General features: G+C 37.5%; 1 protein-coding gene across 2 annotated transcripts in view; it reads right to left on the minus strand.

The window, feature by feature from the left end:
- The window catches only part of LUZP2 (leucine zipper protein 2), a 308,052-nt gene that overhangs the window by 16,477 nt on the left and 267,769 nt on the right, over positions 1–23,806 (minus strand). The window contains exons 8-9 of one of the 2 annotated variants that reach the window (XM_081098524.1): positions 12,762–12,836; positions 4,318–4,482 (exon numbers count right to left, since the gene is read on the minus strand). In XM_081098524.1, coding sequence (XP_080954650.1) covers positions 4,318–4,482; positions 12,762–12,836 — 240 coding nt within the window. The remainder of the gene's footprint in view (positions 1–4,317; positions 4,483–12,761; positions 12,837–23,806) is intronic. The other variant, XM_081098525.1, reaches the window with a different exon arrangement.

Below are 23,806 nucleotides of genomic sequence, written 5' to 3' on the forward strand. Positions count from 1 at the left end.
AATCTATGAGGGTGCTATTGGAAGACAGACAAAAACTCAGTGAGTGCTAACTTGTTTGGATCTGAATCTTTGATCTCAGTGGATCACAGGGGATCTGGAAAAGAGGATTCTAACCATTAGGGACCTTGGACGACAAAGACTAGGATGTGGTCTGGTCAGAGTACTCAAGCCCATTAAGGTTTTCTCTGTGCTACACTCTAGACAGCACTGGCCTGTTTTTCTACAGGCAGTTAGATTCCTTAGCAGGGGGGCGTTCCTACAAAAAATAATAAATTTCTAAAAATAAACACCAAAGATACTTAATAAAACGAGTAGAATATTAAATGTAAAAAAAGTAATGAAACTAGTATATTAGAGAGGCAATGGAAAACAGTTCCTATATTAATTCACCCAAATGCTAGGCCTTATGTATAATAATAAATAAATAAAGCAAATAAAATTCCTCTTTCCTTTTACTTAAATAAGTTTAATTTAGTTGTATGAGATACAGAAGGCATCCTGTTTTACTCCCTCTTTCTCTCTTATTCTTCCTTGTTTAATACCTCTATCTTCTGATCTCCCCCCTGAGCCTTCCCTAGGAATAAGAAAATAATTAACCAGGGAAATAAAATGTCTTCAAATAAGCCAGTTCTCTGTGTTACATGCCCCTGATAAATATAAAGATGAGAAAGGTGCGATTTTTGTTCTCATAGAACTTACATAATTCGATTGTTATTCACATAAATAGCTATAAGATAAAGTAGATTAATTAAAAGGGCACAAGCAGAACTGGAAATATTTCAAAAGGCCAAATGTCAAATCCATTTGTGGTAATGAGAAAAGGTAATGATGGAAAGGGTAATCTTTAAAATGGGCCTCTGGATGATTAAGGCAAGAGTGAGGAGGGAGCATTCAAGGTGATGGAAACACTGCAAGAAATTATATTTAGGAAGAAAGGTCAGTTGTTGGCCTATTGGTTTAGAGGGCAGCAGTAGAGTAGATATGAGAAAAATGCTACAAAGTAGGGAGGAGAATCCCAATATCAAGCTACAAAGTTTGTAATGATAGCTTTTTTCTATTTTAAAATTATTCCAAAAGAAATATTCATCTTTTAAAAACTGAAGATAATAATATTTCTCCATTTTAGAGTTTTATGAGGAGCATTTAATTTTATATGAGTATAGTAAAACTCAATAAATGTCAGTTAGTATTGATATCATTGCTATTCGTTTTATTTCTAAAACTGTCCATGACAAATAAGCATCAGTTTCCTAATAAAAAGAACTAATATAATTTTAGAGTAGTTAATGTTATAAATGGTTATAGTAGGTGGCCTTATGTGTATGAGCATATAAATATGACAAAGAAGTCACACTACCTATACATGTTTAAAATACCAGTTTAATCTCAAAGCACTAACAAATACCTAAAATTGAAAAGAAACAAACTAGGAAATCAGGCATAGTCTTATTAAATGTATTTTCCCAACATTTTAAAGTTGAAAATGAAAACATCTAATCTATTTTGTACTAATAAAATTTAAGCATATAGAGAAGCTAGAGGAGGTCCATTTTTAATGTGGCTCAAGAACAGCTTAAGGAGACCAAGGTTATGCTCTGGCTGTCTCAGGAGTGGGGTAATGCAATCTGGGACCTTACTGGGTCATTGCCAGGGCTTTAGCAGCATCATCAGGAGGGATGAGGTGGAAGTGAGCACTGATGTTTCAGGGATATAAAAACCCCTTCCCTGTTCTAAGGAATGGGCTCTACATGGGGGAAGAGGGAAGGATAATGTATACAATTCTGACGGGGGTGGCAAGTTTAGATATGGCTGGGCAATTGCATGGGGAGGTTGAAAAGAAGGAGTTTACTTCCATCAGATGAAACTATCATTATTCAGGCCAGGGACTCATGGAGATATAGGGAATAGGAGGATATTATCTTTTCCTAAGTAAGAGAGATGGGAAAATATCGATCAGGATTTCTTAAGTGCTCAGCAAAAACAGATTGGCATTCACGGAAGGATCTTGATCACAATATTAGTAGCAAATTGAATTCCTAATCGATGAAAATAAGGTGCATGTAGTTTTGCAAATGGTCAAATTTATAGGAACAAGTTCAGAAATGCTGCCTCTTGTGTCTTTACATAAGCATCCATAAAACCTCTCTGTTTGCTACCCATATTCTTTGATAGCAAGAAAGCACAGGTGGTGGGGAGGGTTCTCCAATATATGACTCAACTCTGTCAGGAATGCTTCCCAAATGGATTAATGTGCCATGGTGAATTTAGCCACAGAGAATAAGCAGTGGCAAAATGAAAGGTTCTAGGTGGTATTAATCTCATAGTGCATTTTATCACTTGCAAATATAGATTTGCTTGAAAATATATAAATTTACTAGCCTTCTTTTAAATTTGTTTTTAATTTATTGAATTTCATTGGAGAGGAAAAAAAAAAAGAGGCCAACTGGCTAACCAAGATATTAAAGAAGATTTACCTGTAGAAAATGGAGAAACCAAAAACTAGGTGAGTCCAGCCTCTGATGCAGCAGGCCAGAAAGATGCCGAGTCTGATTAATATCATATACCTTGTCTTATCCATGGTCCTTATCTCCCCTCTACAATCCAGAGGAATTGTTTTATCAACTATTTTTTAAATACAAGTTACTTTCATAGCTCTAGTAATACTTTTAAGAAGAAGAGAATCACACCTGATTCCAATTTTAAGTAAATTATTTTTTTAAAAAAAGAGTAAAAGTATGTGTTGGTTGTTTATTTTGGTACCCCTAGAAAATGGTGGGCTAGTGAATATGTAATGTTTTAACTTGGGTGTCAGCTTAATATTCCATAGATGGGTAAGTAGCTTTTATATCCTATAACACACAACATACTACGAGTACATGGGAATTTTGGAGTCACAGTGTAAGTCATTTAATTGTCTTAAACTTTTAAAATTATCTCTAGTCTCATGCTGTATTTTTTAAAATATGTTTTTTTATTAATTTTAAAGAGAGAAAGGAAGGGAGAGGGAGGGAGAGAAATATCAACTGCTGCCTCCTGCATGCCCCCTACAGGGGATCAAGCCCACAACCCAAGCACTGGGAATGGATCTGGTGACCTCTTGGTGCATGAGCCTGCGCTCAAACACCTGAGCCACACCAGTCAGAGCTCATGCTGTTTTATGGTAGAATTATTTTGTTTGACTTTTGTTTTTTTAGTGTAGATCCTGAATGTAGTATTTCCTTAATCTACAAATTGTCCATATCCCCTTTATTCCAAAGATAGGAAATCACAGAAATAAGCAGCAAGAAATAGGCTCCAGATGTTTGCACAAATGTGTAACTGCATAGGTGGGCCTCAGGTTTTCCAGGGCCCACCCTGAGATATCAGCATCACAAGTGGTTCTGGTATCTGTAACATTCTTTTTAACAGTGAGAGAGCCTAAGGCAAATGATAAGAGAGCCAGCACTTTCAAATAAGTATATACTGTCAGAAAGGAAATCCTTTTTCCACTCTTTCAGGTTGTCAGGATTTATTTAAATGCAAAGCCTGCAAATTGCAGATTCTGACAATTGAAACCAAAAGCCTGTGCCGCATATGATGTAGTGTGATGCGCACTTTGTCAGTAGGTCTCAAAAACCTCCGGGGAAGCTTTTAAAAAACATTAATGATTGGAGCCCAACCACAAAGAATTTGATTTAATAGGTCTGGGTTTAGTCCCAAGTGTCAGGATTTTTTTTTTTTTTTTTAACAAGTATCCCAAGTGAGTCTAATGTGCAGGCAGTGTTGAGAACTGTCTTAATAAAAAAAAAAAATGTATCCACGTTTGAAAGAATGATAGTTATACACTAGGAAAAAATATTTCCCATTTTAACTTTTGGTGTACATTGGAATATAATACAAGATACTTTCTTTTAACTAACTATAACATAATAATTATTTTAGAATTCTAATTTAGAAAAATAATTGTTATAAATAATGATAATTACTATTATTTTACAATCAGATCATCCTGCCTAAGATTCAGCTGGCTTTACCATGTGACTATGCAGAGGTACAAATTGGGTTTCTATCATCCATTTACATTATTTTGATGTTTTACTTAGATCCACACTGATGACCACATAGTACTTTACTTGATTTTACTTTGTATTATTATTATTGTTTTTTAAAATCATTATTGTTGAAAGTATTACATAGGTCCTTCTTTTTCTGCCATTAATCTCTTCCAGCCTCCTCTCACCCCCAGGCACTCACTACCCCATTGTCTGTGTCCACAAGTTATGCATATATGCATACAAGTTCATTAGTTTTACTTTCCAAAGCACAAATAAAGTGTACCTTGCTTTTTGTCCTTGCATCTAGAATCTTGACATCAATGGGACTGGGTGGAATTGACATCTGAGTTGGATTTGACCTGATTAGACTCAAAGGGGGTGGTTGATCACGAAAAACAGATGACAGGCAGAGTTGCACGGTCTGTTTCAGTGCTTTCAGTTGTGAATCCTACCAAAAAAAAAAAAAAAAAGAGATCACAATTTTTACATGATAAACAGAACCACATGATACCCTGTTTCATGCATACTCAGTCTGTTTGTTTTTAGGAGTAAATGTATTTTATGATATATTTTGAACACTGAAATTCAGAGACATAACTTCTTTTTTTTTTCCTTGAACTGGCATGATTTCAATCATGATAGTTTGCTGAATCTATTTGTAGAAGAAAATATACTCTGGGGCACACTGAAGTAGAAAATGCTCTTACAAACCTGCCTTCTTTCTAGTAGGAGCAGCCACTTTTATTACAAATCCTTCCCCTGGCAATGTAGCCCTCTGTGTTTCTCAGATTAGCCTGTATTAGCAACTCAATTTCATCACATATTGGGAAAAATAAATTTGTTTCCAATAAAACCTTTATTTCCTTTGGGCCTTGTTCAGAAGTAGAAGTTAATTTTCTTTGACTATAAATAATATTAATACTTTCTGATATTAGCATAGGATATCACAATCCTCCAAGCACTTTCAACTTTCACATGCAGGAAATAATTTTATGCTTTCAAACATCTGTGAAACTGGCACTACGAATTATGATTTTACTGTGAAGAAAAGAAAGTTCGAAGTTTTCAGACGGGGTTATTTTCGGTTTATATCACCAGGCAGACTGAACTTACATAGACCATCATCTCTGCCTCGCATTGAATCCCCAGGACCCACTTCTGAAAACATGTTTTTACATACTAATAAGTTAAAAAATAATAATATAAAGCTGAGTACAAACGACAGAGAGGTCCTCAGGGGCCAAAATGAAGAGAGACATCCAACTGCTAGGAAATCTCACGGTAACTCAAGGGTACTTTGGGGTGTGGATACAGACCCTAATAACACAATGTCACAGAAACATCAATCTCAAGACATGAGATATGGCCTTTAGGCGAAGAGAGGTGAAGGGAGAGATTAGTTACTGAGGCCGAGACTCCAGGACAAGCTGGCACACTGGGAGATGAGCCTTTCAGTGCCTTCATAGATCAGTGAAGCAGCACAGTTTGTTTTCTTCACCTGTCAAAGCCAAATATGCCCAACAAAACTATTGCCTTTCATAAACTATGCCAGAAACGCTTTCACAGAGCACCCTCCCCTACTGGTATTTCTTGTCTCCCATAAAGCCTTCGTGATCAATTTCTTAAAAGCAGTGGCTATGATTTATATCCTTCCCAATGCCTACCTCTGTGCTTCCTACTAATATGTGATTTATGATAATATTTATCTTTAAGTTGTGAGTGCGAATTGCTAGAATAGCAGTTTAGGAAATCTCTCTCTTTGGTCACAGCAAGAAATTTTGAAAAAGAAGCAATAAGAGCAACATCTGGAAATATGTAAGACATAGTACAGACATGCATTTTCTTCTCATTACTCTTGCTCAATGAATTTTTCTCAGAAAAAAATAGAATCTGATGAGAACTAGGATGGAAAAACATTAAGTGGACAGAAGGGGGCTAAGTTGGATAATGACCTTGTACTCAAAGTGGCCCCTTTTAATTGCTTGCCTGACTCTCTAGATTAGGGGTGGGCAAACTTTTTGACTCGAGGGCCACAATGGGTTCTTAAACTGGACCGGAGGGCCGGAACAAAAGCATGGATGGAGTGTTTGTGTGAACTAATATAAATTCAAAGTAAACATCATTACATAAAAGGGTACGGTCCTTTTTTTTTTTTTTTTAGTTTTATTCATTTCAAACGGGCTGGATCCGGCCCGCGGGCCGTAGTTTACCCACGGTTGCTCTAGATTGTTGCCCTTCCTCTACCCCATTGATTTCTATAATTGATCCTGTTGTTTCCTTTATATAATTGATCACTAATTCTCATTTTTAATTTATACGTATATATACACATGTATAAGTTGCCTATTTTGTTCAGAACTGTTGTGGCACATAACACAATCCCTGATATATAAAAGGGACTCAACAAAAAGTTTTTATTTTCAATAAATGACTTAAAAATTTAGGTGAAAACATTCTTTCTGTGTCTCAGAGAAGAAAATTAACAAGTTATATCAATAAAAAGAAATGAAGTGGTAGTTCAGTTTCCTTCTCCTATAATTTCTTGTTGTAATCCTGACTGACCCTTTCTCTCGCTACAGAAGAGGAGATTAAGGTATTGGGTGTTGTGTCAGGAGTGAGCTATCACGGGTGACACTGAACCATTTAAATATGTTTTCTGTGTTGCATCTTTTAGTGGGACAATAGAAACAGAGCTAATGTGACAGGGTCAGGCAAGCCTTGGCTAGGACTCACAGCTAAGTGGCTTTGAAATATAGAGATTTAATGTTTAAATCATGCAGAAAGTAACGGTGGTTACAGTATTCACTGTGTTCATATCTTGGCTCCTCTAAAGCCCTCTACATCTCAGCTTTGGATTTATAACAGGCTTAAGGTATATGTTTTCGTAATAGACAAATTCCAGAGTGGTGGCTGAAATTAGGTGCTAAAAATAAATAACAAACAGCATTCGGTTAATATTGTCAAACATCGATTTTCAATAAACATTGTTTAGGCAGGACACATTTTTCTAATAAAACAACAACCAGGGATGCGTCGTACATGAACATTTGTAATTGTCCCAACTTTGATACAATCATCTTGTTTGTTCCACAGCTCTCCTGACATTGTCAGGATCATCGCAGATAACAGAAACATCACACAGACGTAACCTCCAACTCCTCAGCTTTCACAGCCACAGTAGTAAACTATCTTTTATGTTTCAACCTATTCTTAATCTCTTAGTTTTATATTTTATCTCATTTTTGAACCTGAAGCTTGTAACTTTGCCCCCTACCTTAGCTTCTGGCTCCAGTGCTTGAGTACATTATAGATTTTTTTTTTTTTCCTGCCAAAGACAGCAGATTGCTGTGAGCAACCCTGCCCTAATCCAGTCATCTTCTGAAAAACAAAACCTAGTTTTCCACTTAATCTAGTTAATAGAGCCTGTTACCACAGACACTCCTCAGGTTTGGCTTGACCCAGTTCCATCAGCAGGACCCAGACAATGATTTTATATCACATGATTACATTTTCATTCCTGCTGCCAGCCATAGTCGGTTTTGAAATTGCAGGCTACTGTTCACTTTGAAATTCACTGAAACAAGATGTCACCTAAGAAATATGATGCAAACCATGTAATGTATGCCTTGTCCTAGATCTTACAGCCTATTCCCTCTGAAGGTCAGTCTTGTTTTTGCCCTGCCTTATTCTCACACCAAACCATTGTTTTCCAGACTCTAGTAAAATGCAGACTCCATAATAAGGACCTGCTTATAACAATGTCCTTTATTTATAGCTCATCAAACATTCCAAGCTCATTTGCATCTTTCAGCCTTTATATTTGCTGCTTCCTCTGCTTGCAGAACCTTTTTTTCAAGTAGCTATGCAGGAAATTCCAATTAAAATTCATATCTCAGTTTATATATTATCTTCTTTGAAAATAGTCCCTGATCACCCTTTCAAGGAACACTCCTTTTAGAATCTCTATCACTGTTTTTAAATTATGTCCTATGTAGCCCTTGTTACCACTGCAAATGATCTTATTGTTTATGTGTTTATTATTTATCTGCTTCTATTAGAATGTAATTTCTTTGAGTGTCAGTACCTTTTTGGCAGCATCACCAGTTTCTAACTTAAATATTTGTTACATGAATAAATAAAGCAAACCTTCCAGAGGATATAAGTGGCTGCCATTTTGCATGAGAAAATCTATTATATAAAGGGCTAAGTGACCATCTGACCATCTGACTGGCCAGTACCTATGACACACACTGACCACCAGGGGGTAGACGCTCAACACAGGAGCTGCCGATCTGCAGTGACTTGGCTGCTGTGGTTCTCCGGTGATGCACCCGGGAACCAGAAAGTAGAGAGATCAATTTGGAAAGACCATGAGGGGCTGTGAATCCAAAGACTTTTCTTTAATGTTATTTCTGCTGTGAAATCAACTGTGTGAATTCTGAAAGGTCCTTTAATGTTTTAGGTTCTCTGCTCAAAGTCTCTCCAGGTCTCTAGTATGTAGGATATATAGCGTGTTTATTAATTTATGAAGTTAAATCTTCATTTATCTATTCAATCAATAAGTTCTTATCGTGCTCCTGTTATGTGCCAGAAATACTGTGGCAAAAAGATTTCTTATTTTCTTCCTTGTTAGCCCCAGGAGTGTATGTAGGTCGCCTAACTTGTGTCATCTGTAGTATGGATGTCATTATGCACGCTTCCCTAAGAGAAATTTTGTGATGGTTACATGTAATAGAAACTTCTTTCCATATGAAAGTTTGAGAGATAGATTTCCAAACCATAAAGTTGTTTTTACATTCTAGTTGCTGAGGCTAAATGTAATTCATAAGGTATTGCCAAATAAATAATTGATTGTTGGAGAAACCAAGGTTGGCTCTTAGATTTTGTGGTTATTATTGTTTATGTTGTGATAGTAAACGGAGACGTCTTACATTAAATATGTTATGAGAACCAAGTTGAAGTATGAAATGTTGCTTTCATAATATTTATAGGGTGGTGAAGGTTATTTGAAGACCAGATGTAATATTCTTAGGAGCTAGACACCTGAAGAGAATAAAAAAGCTTCACATAACGATATAAAGATGATGGAGAGAGGGGAAGAGCAATGTCATTAAACTGAAGTTTTTATTCATTTTGAAGTGAACTACCATTTCTACCCGACTTTATAACTACAGTTTATGAGCCTCACACATATCTTACATTAAATTTGTTGAAATTAACCTCCAGTAATATGAAATGCTTTTATAGTTCACTATAGCAAAAGGTGTGACCAAATGCTGAAGGTTAAAGAGAGAAATCGCTATCACAGAGAGGTAGTCTCTGTGATCTCATTCACTAATAATAATAAGACTTACTGAGTCTTTTCCAGGGTGCCAAGAATCCTTAGTATGTTGCTTTTTTGAGACATATAATTTTCTCATCACCCTTATAAAGTAAGTTTCATTATTATTTCATGTTACAGCGAAGCATAAAGAGTTCGGGGATGCATAGCCAATTTTGCTCAGTGGATAGAATGTCCATCTGTGGAATGAAGGGTCCAGGGTTTGATTCCGGTGAAGGGCATGTGCCTTAGTTGCAGACTCAATTCCTGGTCCTGGTTGGGGGTGTACAGGAGGTACCCAATCGATGTGTCTCTCTCACATTGATGTTTCTCTCTCTGTGTCTCTCCCTCCCACTCTCTCTAAAAATCAATGGAAAAATATCCTCAGGTGAAGATTAACAACAACAACAACAATAGTTTGGGGGATTCAAACACAGTCATTCAATTGAAAAATTATGACTTGCTCATAGATGGACACTGGGGACCTTTACTTAAACACTGCAATATTAAGACTCTCATCCTGAATCAGGAGTGTGGCATGGTGTGGGGCAGGCACATAGTTATGGTGGAGGTGGTGGGAGGGTGGTGGATTAGAAATGGGAGGAGAAAAGCATAGAATGAGTAAGAGGAGGGAGGAGAAAACTCTGCATCAACTCCAAGTTCTATAACTCAGGCTAAATTACTATTTCCTCATGAAGTATTATATGGCCACACCAGCCCATCCAACCCACTTGTACTTAAAATACACATATTCATTCTCATTCTTGGTGCCTTTATGACCTCATGGCTCTGCATACAATTATTTTCTAATTGTTCATGGCCAACAAAATAGTGAGAGATGTGGAACCCAAGACCATATATTATAAATGCTTTCTATTTTCCATAGCACCTAGCACATGGTAGTCACACAAGAGGCATTTCAAACATATTTAGCATTGACTGGCTAAATGGATGACCTGAAATCAAATCAGGGAAGAGATTTAATGTAATAAAAATCATTCTGACAGAGTTGTTAAAAATCTCGGAGGAAGTTGAGCTGTGCAGAACCATGAGAATACAACGTGTTTTTCAGACTTAAGGCACATTGCAGAGATCATGGCAGGGATAACAGAGAAATACTTTTTTTAAAAAAAGATTGTCTAGTTGAACTTGAGGATTATACATTCCTTTGATTTTCTGATACTAGCAATACTATAGCAATTTCCCTTTTTGAAAAAGTAATATTATGTAGCATGAGTTGGATATGGTCAGAGATTAGCATAAATTGGTATAAGCTTATTTTTTCATAAATAAAAAAATCTCATAAATCTGCAATCTTGGTAAGATGAATTATATTTGATCTAGTCTACAAAATAGCAGGTAGGCTTCTATAAAACCATTAAACATTATATTATTTTTGGATAAACTAATATAACATATGATAATCACAAAGGAGAGACGTTGTTAAAATATCTAGTTATTCATTCAAAAGGTACATTTGTCCAAAAGATCTAAACCATAAGAAGAAGAAATCATTAGAATTCAACAAATGTCCTTACAAAGTCCTGTACTATGATACTTTCTAGATATCTGGTTTAAAAAGTTAGCTATGTTAGCTTTGAAGAAATTTTGGTCATAAGTAAGTGAAGAAAATGCCTATGTGAGACCCAAGGTCCTGGGAGGTAAAATTTTAGCCTGGTTCTTTATAGCTACTGCATAACAAGAAGGTTATACCAGAAGAACTTTAAAATGAATTAGACTCAAATGTTCCACCTCCTTTATTTTGCATCAAAACACTCATGGTTCAAATTGGTGATTAGGAGATAATCTCCTTTCTTTACAAAATTGCTAAACATATGCAGTATATTATTGCAAAATTAATTAATGAGTGCAATCACTTTACTTGCTTATTTTTCTAAATAAAACCATTGCTAAACTGCAATCACAAAAACAGAGAGCTCTTCATAGCAGACAGAATAATTTCCAAAACAAAACTTATTTTAGAAATTACAGGGGTAATTCAATAAAGAGAATTGCATAGACAAATGTAACAAATATCAGGTAAATACCAATCTGAATTAAATATTAAAAGGGATCATTTTGATTATACAAATATGTATTTATTATAATTAATATGTATATTATTTAATAAAATGTATTATACATGAAAATTTTAATATACACAATTACATGCATTACATATATTTAACATATATAAACTACATAAACAATGTATCTAATGTATATATGCTATATAATACATGTTAATATATACAATACATAGTGAACTAAAGGAAAAAGAGATATTTACTTTCCCCAATCTTGTAAAGTTAATTTAAAAATGAGAAAAGGGAGTAAAATTTTACCAAATACTATAACTATTAAACAGCAGAAAAGTAATTCTGAATTACATAAGCAATTTCTTCATATTATATTTGTCTTTCCATGTACCAATTCTCTATTGCCCATGAATGACTCCCATAAAAGACTATTGAAAGGCAAAGGCAGATATGGAATGGGAGTTGTGGTTTATCCTGAGCATACATAATTGTAACACAATGAGAGATTGATATAAAATAAATAGATGAGGTAAAAAGAGATAAAGAAAATCATTTGTAAATAGTGATGATGGTAGCATAACCGTGAACCTCAAAAGTGTGACTTTTATGGTATGCAAAATAAATTTCAATGAATCTGTAGACTGTTGGGGGCGGGGGGTCCCTTAGCCTGGCCTGTGCCCTCTCTCAATCCAGGACCCCTTGGGAGATGTTGGGTAGATGGTTTTGGCCTGATCCCCACAGGGCCGATCCCCGCAGGCCCAATCCAGAGGGAGCCTGATCCTATGCGTTGAGTGTCTGTTCCCTGGTGGTCAGTGTGCATTGTAGTGACTGGTTGACCAGTCATTCGGTCATTCAGTTGCTTAGGCTTTTACATATATATAGCTATATAGATAACGCTGTTATAAAGATAGACTGTCACCCACTATTGCATTTTCTGTATATAAACTGACTTCATGGTTAAGTCAGTTTATGTAAAGACCTCCAGAACTCTGATTTAAGATTTCTAGAATGAAAAACATCAATGACTACTCCCATTGGCTTTATAGCTCATTAATTCAGAGTTAATACATGTCATCTCTATTGGTGCTTGAAAGCATGTTTATTTATGGTGTTATGGAACAAATATACCAGTAAGGAGGAAAATAAAGCCATGAACTCACAGAGCCTGAACATTGAGTCAATTTACTGTAGCAGCAAAAACAAGAAAAAAATTGAGTTCCAACAGGAATACCCAGCTTTCGTAAATTCTATAACCACCTTACATGAACAGCACCTGAAATTGCATTAATAAATCAAGGGAAGCAATGAACATGCCCTGGCTTTGTCTGCTAAAACCAAAGTTGTGATGGCTCATGGATATGCACGTACCCGATCGAGAGCTGCTTTCTCCAGCGCATTTCTGGCCACAGCTAATTTTTGTTCCAGATCAGTAAGCTGTTGGGCCTGCAAAATGAAAGAAAGGCTAGTACTTAACAGTAAATTCTACAATTTCTCCTTTACTTTGAGCATCTGTCATTCACTGCCATAAAATTTTAAAGAATTATCTTTGAAAATTCATTTGGCTAATTTGAGAAAACGATGTATTCTACATGAATATCTACTAAATAGGAAAAATTTTACCTCAAGTCTCTGAAGATAACTTGTGATATAAATCCAACAGTATATTTTTAGTTGCTGTGAACTGAATTATGTCCCCCTAAAATTTATATGTTAAAGGTCTGACTCTTGGTCATGTGATTGTATTAGGAAACAGGGCATCTAGGGAGGTAATTAAGACTAAATGAGGTAAAAAAAAAAAGGGGGGGGGCACTAATCCTATAGAGCTGGTGCCCTTATAAGGAGTGGAAGGGACACCAGAGATATTTCTCTCTCTCCATGCTGATTCAGAACAAAGGCTCTATAGCAGTGATGGCGAACCTTTTGAGCTCGGCTTGTCAGCATTTTGAAAAACCCTAACTTAACTCTGGTGCTGTGTCACATATGGAAATTTTTTGATATTTGCAACCATAGTAAAACAAAGACTTATATTTTTGATATTTATTTTATATATTTAAATGCCATTTAACAAAGAAAAATCAACCAAAAAATGAGTTCACGTGTCACCTCTGACACACGTGTCATAGGTTCGCCATCACTGCCCTATAGGATACAGTGAGAAGGCACCTGCCACAAGTCAGGAAGAGCTCTCAGAAGAAACTGAATCTGCCAGCACTTTGATCTCAGACACCTAGCCCCCAGAACTGAGAAAATACATTTCTGTTGTGTAAGCCACCCATTCTATAGTATTTTGTTGTGGCAGCCTGAGAAAACTAATACAATAGTATTCACTCTTTTTAAATATATTTTATTGATTTTTTACAGAGAAAAAGGGAGAGGGATAGAGAGCTAGAAACATCGATGAGAGAAAAACATCGATCAGCTGCCTCCTGCACACTTCCCACTGAAGATGTGCCCACAACCAAGGTACATGCCCTTGACCAGAATCGAACCTGGGGCCTTTCAGTCCACAGGCCGACACTCTATCCACTGAGCCAAACCAATTAGGGCAGTATTCACTCTTTTTATTATTGACTTTTAGTCCAATACACTTCTCTATCCCACCTTATCTCTGTACCTTTTCAAATCCATAAAGGTCCTATTGAAAGAAAAAAAAACAATGGCCTCAGACTTAGAAGATGTGTTTTAAAATCCTGCCTCTACCAATTTCTAGCTATACAGGGTGGGGCAAAAGCAGGTTTATAGTAGTTTGTATGGAAGTTAATACAATAATAACTCCTATATAATAAAGAGCTAATATGCTAATTAGACTGGATGGCAGAATCACCTTCTGGAACGACCTTCCAGAACGACCTTTCAGAATGACCAGTGGGAGAGGCTACAGGACTGTGAGACAGCCAGGGCCGGGAGGGCTAAACCCCTTGCATGAATTTTGTGCATCGGGCCTCTAGTAAATAATAATAATACAAAAATAAATGCTGTGCTTCACATACTCACAACTGTAAACCTATTTTTGCCCACCCTGTATACTATAATCTTATGTTGACAAAAAGATGCTCAGCAGGCTCACAGAGGACCTGCCAAAGAGCCTGCCTCCCCTCATGGTTGAGAACCTCTCTATACCACTAGACTTTGCCTCTTACATTTAGCCAATGCAAAGAATCCAAAGTGGAAAGGAATGAAGGATATTTCTGATGCTCTTGTGAGGCAAGGGGATTGAGTTTGCTGGGGAGAAGTCAGCAGCAGGAGGCTTTCAGTTACCTTTCTTCAGTTACCAGTTAGTCACAACACTGGGTGCTATAACGCCCTGGGCTTATAGCAAGGCTGTAGCCAGCTATCAAAGTGCCCATTTGTCTGTTGCTCATCTCTCCTCGCCCTCACAGTCTGGGAAGCAGAACCCTGAGGTTCTGTCCTTTGATTAAAGTTTTCTGCCCTATGGTGACCACCTGGGAGGAAGGAGATGGTGAGGATACTTTCTTGTTTGTAAAAACCCCATATCCATTTTTTGTATCTATGTTTACCTTTTGTTTCCTAAGTTTGTTTCCTGTGTTATTCTCCATACTTTACTCTTGTAGGGAATAATTTTTTGGTCAACACTTGTTGTCCTTAAACAGCTACTTGATGCATGCACATAAAATATATCACATGTGCCCTTATAAATGCATACACTAATGCTTAAAAATTAACCCATTCTGAATTTTCAAGAGAGAAAGAGAGGAGAGGGAGAGAACACTTCCAACAGGAGGGCACCTACAAGTAGGTGAATCCCCACAAGCTCTGAGCCGTGTGCTCTAAACCCCACTCGTACCCCCCTTAGGATCATGGGCCTCAGTCTCAGATTCTCAGATCCTCATCCCCAGGCTCAGACCATTCTGCCCACCCTGAGTCACTGCTGCCTCCAGCCCCTCGACATCCTCAACCATCAAACATAGGACTCACATTGTGACAGTCTGTGGCAGCAGCAGCAGGGCCTACCTACCTAAGCCACCTTCTGTCCATGGGCCTGAGCCCCAAATAAGGAAGGAGATGAATGACCCTTATGTCTCTCTCTCCAGCTCCCTGGCTTAGGACAGGAGGTAGGGACAGTTGAGAGGGGTAGTGGGTGGGCTTCAGAAGAGCAGTGATTGTGAGCAAGCTCCTCTTAGACCTCAGCGGAAGGGGGAAGCACATCTACACCAGGCTCAGTACCACTTGCCATTCCTGGGCAACAGCTGCCAGGAAACTTCATGCAGTTCAGAGGGTGTCTGCATAGATACAAGCCCTCCTGGCCCAGTCCTTCTCCATCCTTGTGTGGGTTTCAGCCCAAATCCTGTGATCCAGATTAGAAGAGTCCTACTAAGGAATGACTTCTGGATGTACAGTAATATAGTAACCAGTGAACTTGTATCAGGACAGATAGAATGAATTCCAATGAAAACAATAAATGTGCATTTGAAAGCTATATTACCATCAGTTCCCCAGATTTCAAGCATTTACCTGTTAAGGGCCACTGGCAAAAACACTGGGTTTAATTATGTTGGCTGAAACTCAGAGTGCAGGCAGAGCCACGCCCTGGGGGCGGATCTAATCAAGAGATTGGGATGCCACTCAGTTTGACCTTATGATGTCACCAGGAACTCAAGGCCCACCCAGATGTGATGTAACTTCCTGTTATTCAAGTATAAATAAATCTGCTTGCGGTGCTGATGCTCTCTGCATCTGTCCCTCCATCAGAGGGCAGACGCCACACCCAGGCCCAGCTTTCACTCTATTTCTGTCTCAGTCTTGTGTTTTTTCATTGTTCCTTAAAACTCGTCGCGTTCTAATCAAGATTCATCAACCCCCGCGTTCTCTCTCTCTGTGCTGGCCACAGGAAGAGAAAACGCACCTCCCTCCCATATTTACCAATTCTAATTATTTATTGAATGCAGTAAAATATAGCCAAGAGATCTTAGGAGACAGAATTGTTAAAAAAAATAAGGAAAAACAATGACAGGTGTTGCATATTTTGACCCAAATCATTATACTGTGGTCCTAGTTTTCAAATAATTAGCTACTGGGTTAATTCATGTGCAATAGTTACAAAATTATATACAACAAGAACAGTTCTATGGTTATTAAACCATCAGAAGACCTGTGAAAGACAGGGTACTTTACCAGAGTGAATTTTATTTAAAGTTTATCTGTTTTTTTTCAATTTAACTCCTGTGAAGTAAAGGATTGGGTCACTTTAGAGCTTATCATGTTTCTAGAGTAGCTTTCATTCACATTCAATCATTGAATATATACTCAGTGATTAATTTTTCTGAAACTAGGTAACCTCATATGTCTAATAGGTTGACAATATACAATGAATAGAAATCGTGTAAAGTGAAAATCACAATAGGAGATTGTAACTGATAATCTAAAGGTATGTCTAAGCTAGAAGAGAGAACTAGAAAGTGGCTTGTCAGTGTGGACTGAGAGTCACGGTGTCTTCTACTGAAAGTAACACCAAAAAATAAATTTAATTTTCATAGATGTACATTTTATCATCTGTGCTCTATCACATGTTTAGAAGCTAGAGTTCATATCATAATTCTTTATTTACTTTTTGGGGGAAAATGTGGAGCTACAAAACTTCAAGGTTTTATAGCCCACAAAACACTGGGGCCTGGTTTAGATCACCATTCAGTCTGGAGCTGTTTCTGGCTGTTTTTCTCAAGAATCCACCTTAAATTGAGCTAGACTACAAAGGATGACATCAGTGCTGTATTTAATGCAAAAACTGTCTTTTTTATATTTTTTATTTATTTGTTTTTTATTAATTGTCACGCAAGGATATTTTTCCCATTGATTTTTAGAGAGAGTGGAAGGGAAGGGCCAAGACGGAGAGAAACATGGATGTGAGAGAGACACATCAATTGCTTGCCTCCGACACACTCCCTGATTGGCATCGGGATCAAGTCTGCAACTAAGGTATGTGCCCTTGACCAGAATTGCACCCATGACCTTTCAATCCATTAGCCAACACTCTAACTACTGAGCAAAACTGGCTGGAGCTCTTTTTAAAAAAATTTATTTTATGAAACATGAATGTATATTCATGAAACAAATAGGCAGGACCTAATGTTATGCAGTTATATTTTATCTGAATTTCAATGAGTCAGTCTACAAAACTGGCTAAATCTACAAGGTTCTAATTCATCATTCATACATTAGGCTTGTGAGTCAATATTTCTGAAAATGTATTGACGCAATTTATTTTAATTCTTGCCTATTCCCTCCTTCTAAGTAATAATATGTGACTATCCTTTTAATTTTTCTGGCGAATTTTCCTAAGGTTTACAGAATATGAAAATATCTATTCCTTACCTCTGCTAAAAAGGATTTGACACAATTTTCATACTAAATGTATTAAAATCTTTAACATAAATAAAACAAATGGGGTCTTTGGAAAACATATGTCTTGTGAAAAGCATGTGAAGGAGATGAGGGGCAGTGAGAGCAGACGGAGGTCATACAGTTTTATCATTTGTCTCGGCTGAGCTGAACATTTGTCCCAAGACTTGTGGCAGCCAGGTACAAAAAGAAATGTTGTTGGCTCCCACATTCTCATTGTCAAAGACAGTAAACATACCAGAGACACAGATGGTGTAGGGTTGCTGAAAGCAAAGGTTCTAATAAAAAATTATAACAAATATTTTATAATTCAACTAGAGGCCCAATGCACAGAATTCGTGTAAGGGGCTCGGCCCTCACTGCCCTGACTTTGTCCGGAAGGATGTCCAGAAGGTTGTTTGGCTGTCCAGGCTAATTAGCATATTACATTTTTATTATTATAGATTCATAAAACCATTTTTAGGAGCCAAGAGAATATAGTCCAAAATCATGGTTAATTTTAAACCAAGTAAAACACTTAAGATACACTAATGTGTGTTTGCATACAGGCATGTGTTTCTCTGCCAAGACACAGGAAGCAGTATGAGCAGGTCACAAGATTTATCTTCCTCCTTGGGCATGTATAATAATTATAATCTTTCTCACCTGCTCCTGAAGATTAATTGAATTACAAGTGAGGGATAAACACCTTAGGCACCAAGATATAAGAGACTGGAATATTCTTTTGTCACCATTGAGTCTTAATAATTAGCCTTACTTTACACATTAAGAGTAAATGATATTTAAAAAATTAAATATAGAGAAGATATAAGGTGCTATATAGAGAAGATATAAGGGCCAGCATGGTCTATTGCAGGGGTCCTCAAACTTTTTAAACAGGGGGCCAGTTCACTGTCCCTCAGACTGCTGGAGGGCCGGACTATAGTTTAAAAAAAACTATGAACAAATTCCTATGCACACTGCACATATCTTATTTTTGAAGTAAAAAAACAAAATGGGAACAAATACAATATTTGTATTTGCATGTGGCCCACGGGCCATAGTTCGAGGACCCCTGGTCTATTGCAATCTTACTAAAGTCTCAGCTATTTCATCTTCTGATAAAACTGGAAAAAGAAGCACCCCGGGTATCAGCATAACAATGTCTAGCCAGACTCTTTTCTGGCATGGCCATCTGCTTAGAAAGATTAGACTGGAAATTGTCCCACCTAAGGCCAGATTAGGAAAATATGTATACAGACTCTAAGTAGGAAATTCAGAAGAGAGCCTCCCTTCCAAGTCTTTTGGCCATTGCTGAGTTATAATAAACAATCTCAAAGCACTGTTGTGACTCATTTACTGGGGACAGGTCAGTAGATAACTACAAGTTGAGCCTGTAAGGGTCCTGGAAGTAACAACTGACATTGCAATTAGCTTTAGGTGGCATCAGCAAAACAAAGCCAGAAATTGTTACAGTTTTTCTACCATAGCCTTACTATTTTATAATTAACTAGAGGCCTGGTGGTCTGTGTGGCCTGCAGGGATCCAGGCCAAAACCCACAGTCCAACACAGCCTGCAGCTGCTGCCTGAAGCTCCTACCTGCTGCTCCTGCTCATCCTGGCCCCACTCTACTGGCTCCACTGTGCCTGCTGCCATCAATCGATCTGGAGAGGCTCATGCTGCCACAGCAGCACTTGCCAGTCATGAGCCCTGCATCTGGCAGCCTCCCAAGAAGAGTGGCCTGCGGGATTGGGCTGAAACTGGCTCTCTGACATTCCCCGAGGGGTCCCAGATTGCAAGAGGGCACAGGCCAGGCTAAGGAACCCCATTAGTGCATGATCAGGCAGGGGATCGGGCCAGGGAGGGACCATGAGAGGGCTCCAGAGCATGTCTGGCCCATCTCACTCAGTCCCAATTGGCCAGATTCCAGCAGCAAGCTAACCTACCGTCAGAGTATCTGCCCCCTGGTGGTCAGTGCATGTCATAGCAACTGGTTGACCAGTTGACTCTCTGCCCACTGGTGGTCAGTGCAGGGCAGTCTTAGCATATCATTAGCATATTACGCTTTGATTGCTTATTCAATTGTTCTGCCATTTGGTCTATTTGCATATTACCCTTTTATTATATAGGATAATATGGTTATTACTCTATGTTTTGGAACAAATAAGAACATGCAGCTGTGTTCCAGCCAATAATGCAAAAATATAGATGGTGAGTGATGAGATGTTCCAGTAGAGTCTGGGGAGAATACATTAGAAAATCTACATTTTAGTTTCACATTTCAACATTATAAATAGATAAGTAGGTGGCATTGTAAAATATTTTGTATTCTTTATTAAAAAATAACCCATGGCTGTTCTAATGTGAAACTATATTAGAAATTATATTTACATATTTTCTAAAACTCATCATTGCTTTTCTTCCATTTTGTTTGATAATATACAGAGTATGGCAGTAAAATAGTACTGTGATAATGATAGGAACAATATAAACTTGGGTATATATATATAACTGCATCAGTACCTAGTATTGTTTCCACCCCTTTAGAGTGAGGAAACTGAGACATAGATTTATTAAATATCTCACTCAAGGTGATGGCTGGGAAATAACAGACCCAAAATTCAAGTCTAGGCAGTTTAGATCCACAGCTGGTCCTCTGAACCAATAAAGATATAAATGTATATAATTAATCCTATATACTAAAGAGGGAATATGCTAATTGACCCTCATGCTGTCCCATACATGGTGGCATACAGCCAATAAGGAAGGGATATGCTAATTGACTGCCCTGTCTTCAAAGATGGCGGCACCCACAAATAATAAAGAGAGAATATGCTAATTGACTGCCATGCTATCAATGATGGTGGCACCCACAGTCACAAGATGGTCAGCAGGAGAGGGCAGTTGGGGGTGACTGGGCCAGCAGGGGAGGGCAGTTGGGGATGATCGGGCTGGCAGGGGAACAGTTAGGCATCGATCAGGCTGGAAGGGGAGTGGTTAGGGGGTGATCAGGCTGGCAGGCAGAAGTGGTTAGGGGCAATCAGGTAGGCAGGCATGCGAGCGGTTGGGAGCTAGCAGTCCCAGATCATGAGAGGGATGTTCGACTGCTGGTTTAGGCCCTGTGGATCGGGCCTAAACCGGCAGTCGGACATCCCCTGAGGAGTCCTAGATGGAGAGGGTGCAGGCTGGGTTGAGGGACACTACCCCCTAGCCCCCCAGTGCATGAATTTCATGCACCGGGCCTCTATTAATTAATAAATATCCATACATTGGATGACATGTTCAAAATTTATTGATGTCTTATGATTTAAAATATTTGGAGACTAATTAGAAGATTGAAGTATTTTCTTTTGTAAGATTATTAATGTAATGAGATAACAAATGCATAAAAGATATTCTCAAGTATTCAATAGGGTATACTTGGCAGTTGGTAAAAGGATAATGATAGGATCAAATATTTTATGTAAATTCAATGCCTCTATTAGTATACATGAAGAACATATGCCCTGCTCAGCAGCATTAACGTAGAAGCTGTGAATAAGACCCTAGAAATATAACACGGACCATCACACCACCACCATCATTTCTACAGTCCATTTTATCACAGAGGTAAGGAGGCAGAAAGTCAATAATTCCCACCTGCTTCTGCTCACTTCATAAAAATATAAAATTGTAGCACCAAGATTATCTTTGGCCATCAGGTTTTTGAAGCAACACCTGCTCATTTCAATATCATTAACTTGGGAATTATACTGAGAGACTTGGATTGAATGACTAATATATGTAGATGAACTAAATTTAGTGCTCAAATTACATAGGAATAGCTTAGCGTAACATCTGATTGTAACTGCTATTAAAAGTAAATTTCAATATATCAAAGTTAGAAAGTTCAATGAGCCTTTTTTATTGGGAAATAAGAGTAAACGTATGTAATTTTCATCAAATTTAAATTTTTACAACTCTCATATTGCCATCATGTGCATTTGCATTTAGCACTTGTAGCCATTTAAGGAAAATATATTGCAGGTAATTCCTTATGTGCTTGATATTGATTCCCTTTCTCCCCTCCAAAACACCTAGACTTTCGAAGAAACTGCCTCATACCCTTTCTCAGCCATGCATTTTAGGAGAGATCCCAGCAACCACGTCCAGAAACAGGAATGTAATTTTTTAAAACAATTACTCTATCATAACTCTCTAGTCATTGGGTTTAGGCATCTAATTAACATCAAAATAGAAAACAAGGAAATATTTATTGGTAACTCCTGGAATGAAAGCTGTCTCTCTTCTTCATCTGAGTGAATAAAAATTATATTTTTTCATTCTCTTGGTAATATAATATGAGGATGTTTAAATCTAAGCTCTAATAGGCATTATTTCTAGAATAAAAGAGAACAAAATGAGTTTAAAACTGTCCTATAGAAGTAAAGCAAGACATAGAAAATAGTAGCCTGGCTGGTGTGGCTTAGTGTTTGAGTATCAACCCATGAACCAAAAGGTAATCAGTTTGGTTCCTGGTCAGGGCACATGCCCGGGTTGTGGGTTACATCCCCAATAGAGGGCATGCAGGAGGTAACCAATCAATGATGTTTCTCTCTCATCGATGTTTCTATCTCTCTCTCTCCCTTCCTCATTCTAAAAATCAATAAAAAATATCGAGAAAAAGAAAATAGCAAATAAATGTATAACAGAATCTGGTGACTTTGAAAATGTCTTGATTAAGTCATATCTGAAATCAAATGAACACTGTAATCATAGTTACTATGAATACATAAATTCACTTTTTATTAACAAAATTTTTTGTGAAGTCTTTATTTTTTTGTAATTTAAAAAGAAAAGATTCAATCGTCAATAACACTGTGATAGGTTTACAGGATGACAGATGTTTACTGGAGTCAGTGGCATGATCACATTGTGAGGTGCAGAACTGTCAAATCCCTGTGTTGTGCACCTGAAATTAATATAACCAATACAAGTTTGAATAACAAGTATACTTACGTTTAAAATTTTTCTTAAATATTGTGTTTCAAATGAAACAATAAATAAATAAAAGATTCAAAACTTCTGCTTATAGATATGACACAAGTAACTGATATTGGACAAGTCCTCCTCCCAATAAGCAACTCTGAGCTAATTATGCCAGGCTGTGAAATCTGAAGTATGGGAAACTCCCTTGGTGAGACCTGTGACTACATCTGCTTTCATCCAGAGAACGATTTCCTGACTGAGGTGCCAAGTGCTATGGTCCAAGCAGATCACTGTAGTTGCTCTGAGCTCTGGAAGCAGAGATGAGAATTTGGGTGGATTAAATGGCTGCAGTATGCAGAGCAAGGCAGCCGAGAAGAGTGAGGTGAGCAGGGCCAAGGCTTCCAAAAGTCAGTTTGGGGAAATGTTCTTGTAAGAATTGGGCTGCATATAAACAGGACAAGATATTACACAAGGCTAATCACAGAGCAACTGTTTTATGGCTCAGAGCAAAACAAAAACACTAGAGGTCGATCAATGTATAAAGCATGTTGGCATTCTACAGGCATCCATAAACCTTATTAACATCACAGGCATCTTTAGATTAATAGCCATGCACTAAAGGAGTATCTGGCAAACTACAACCCAAAGGCCAAATCTGACAAACTACCTATTTTTTTAAATAAAATGTTATTGAACACAGGTACCTTTAATGTAGGTATGCATGCATGTACACATGTATTTATGTATTATCTAGTTATTTTTGTGCAAACATGCTGGATTTGAGTAGAATCCATAGAAACCATATAATTTGCAAAGACTAAAATATTTACTATGTGATCATTTACTAGCATAAAGTCTCTTGAAGCTTAAGAAAGTCTAAATTAAAACCTAGGCACACTTTCAGAAGAGAACATGAGATATTTTAACCCAAGTGCATTACATAATGTCTCATTGGCCTTCTATATGGTTCATGGAATGAGGCATGTTCTTGCATGCTTCTGAGACTTCAACTGTACCAGTTCATTCTGCCTTGAATCATGAAAAATTTCCTGCTACCTTATGCCCCTGGTCCATTCCTACACACATTTTAGATTCCAGTTGAAATGCT

This window comes from Myotis nattereri, assembly GCF_964212035.1.
Source record: "Myotis nattereri genome assembly, chromosome: 9".
Lineage (NCBI taxonomy): Eukaryota > Metazoa > Chordata > Mammalia > Chiroptera > Vespertilionidae > Myotis > Myotis nattereri.